This window comes from Penaeus monodon, chromosome 32, assembly GCF_015228065.2.
Source record: "Penaeus monodon isolate SGIC_2016 chromosome 32, NSTDA_Pmon_1, whole genome shotgun sequence".
Taxonomy (NCBI): domain Eukaryota; kingdom Metazoa; phylum Arthropoda; class Malacostraca; order Decapoda; family Penaeidae; genus Penaeus; species Penaeus monodon.
In genome coordinates, this window is record NC_051417.1 from 34,739,292 (window position 1) to 34,739,632 (window position 341).

Below are 341 nucleotides of genomic sequence, written 5' to 3' on the forward strand. Positions count from 1 at the left end.
CCCACATAAGATTAACATGATAATATACACTGTCTGTTTATTTTCTTCTCCTCCTCCCTCCTCTTTCATATTCCTTTGTGTATTATGATAAGTGTACAAGAGAGTATGAACAAGAGATTAACCAAATAACTTTATCTTTTACAGGTATGCAAATCCTTTGGTTTTGAGGCACAGGCACAGGATATCAACATGAGACAATACAAACTAAAGATTCACAAAGACTATGAACCTACTCAGCTGTACACAGGAGAGTTAGCTCGACTCAACTCACTGAAGGTAAGGACTGAACCAATGTCGTATATGATTACAGTTGATTATAACAACTCTGTGTGTCCTATGTG

The 341-nt window shown here is 36.7% G+C and overlaps 1 protein-coding gene across 1 annotated transcript in view; it reads left to right on the plus strand.

Annotated features, from left to right (window-relative positions):
- Positions 1-341, plus strand: part of LOC119593647 (NADPH--cytochrome P450 reductase-like) — an 11,210-nt gene that overhangs the window by 7,180 nt on the left and 3,689 nt on the right. Inside the window, exon 6 of the mRNA XM_037942599.1 lies at positions 145-276. Coding sequence (XP_037798527.1) covers positions 145-276 — 132 coding nt within the window. The remainder of the gene's footprint in view (positions 1-144; positions 277-341) is intronic.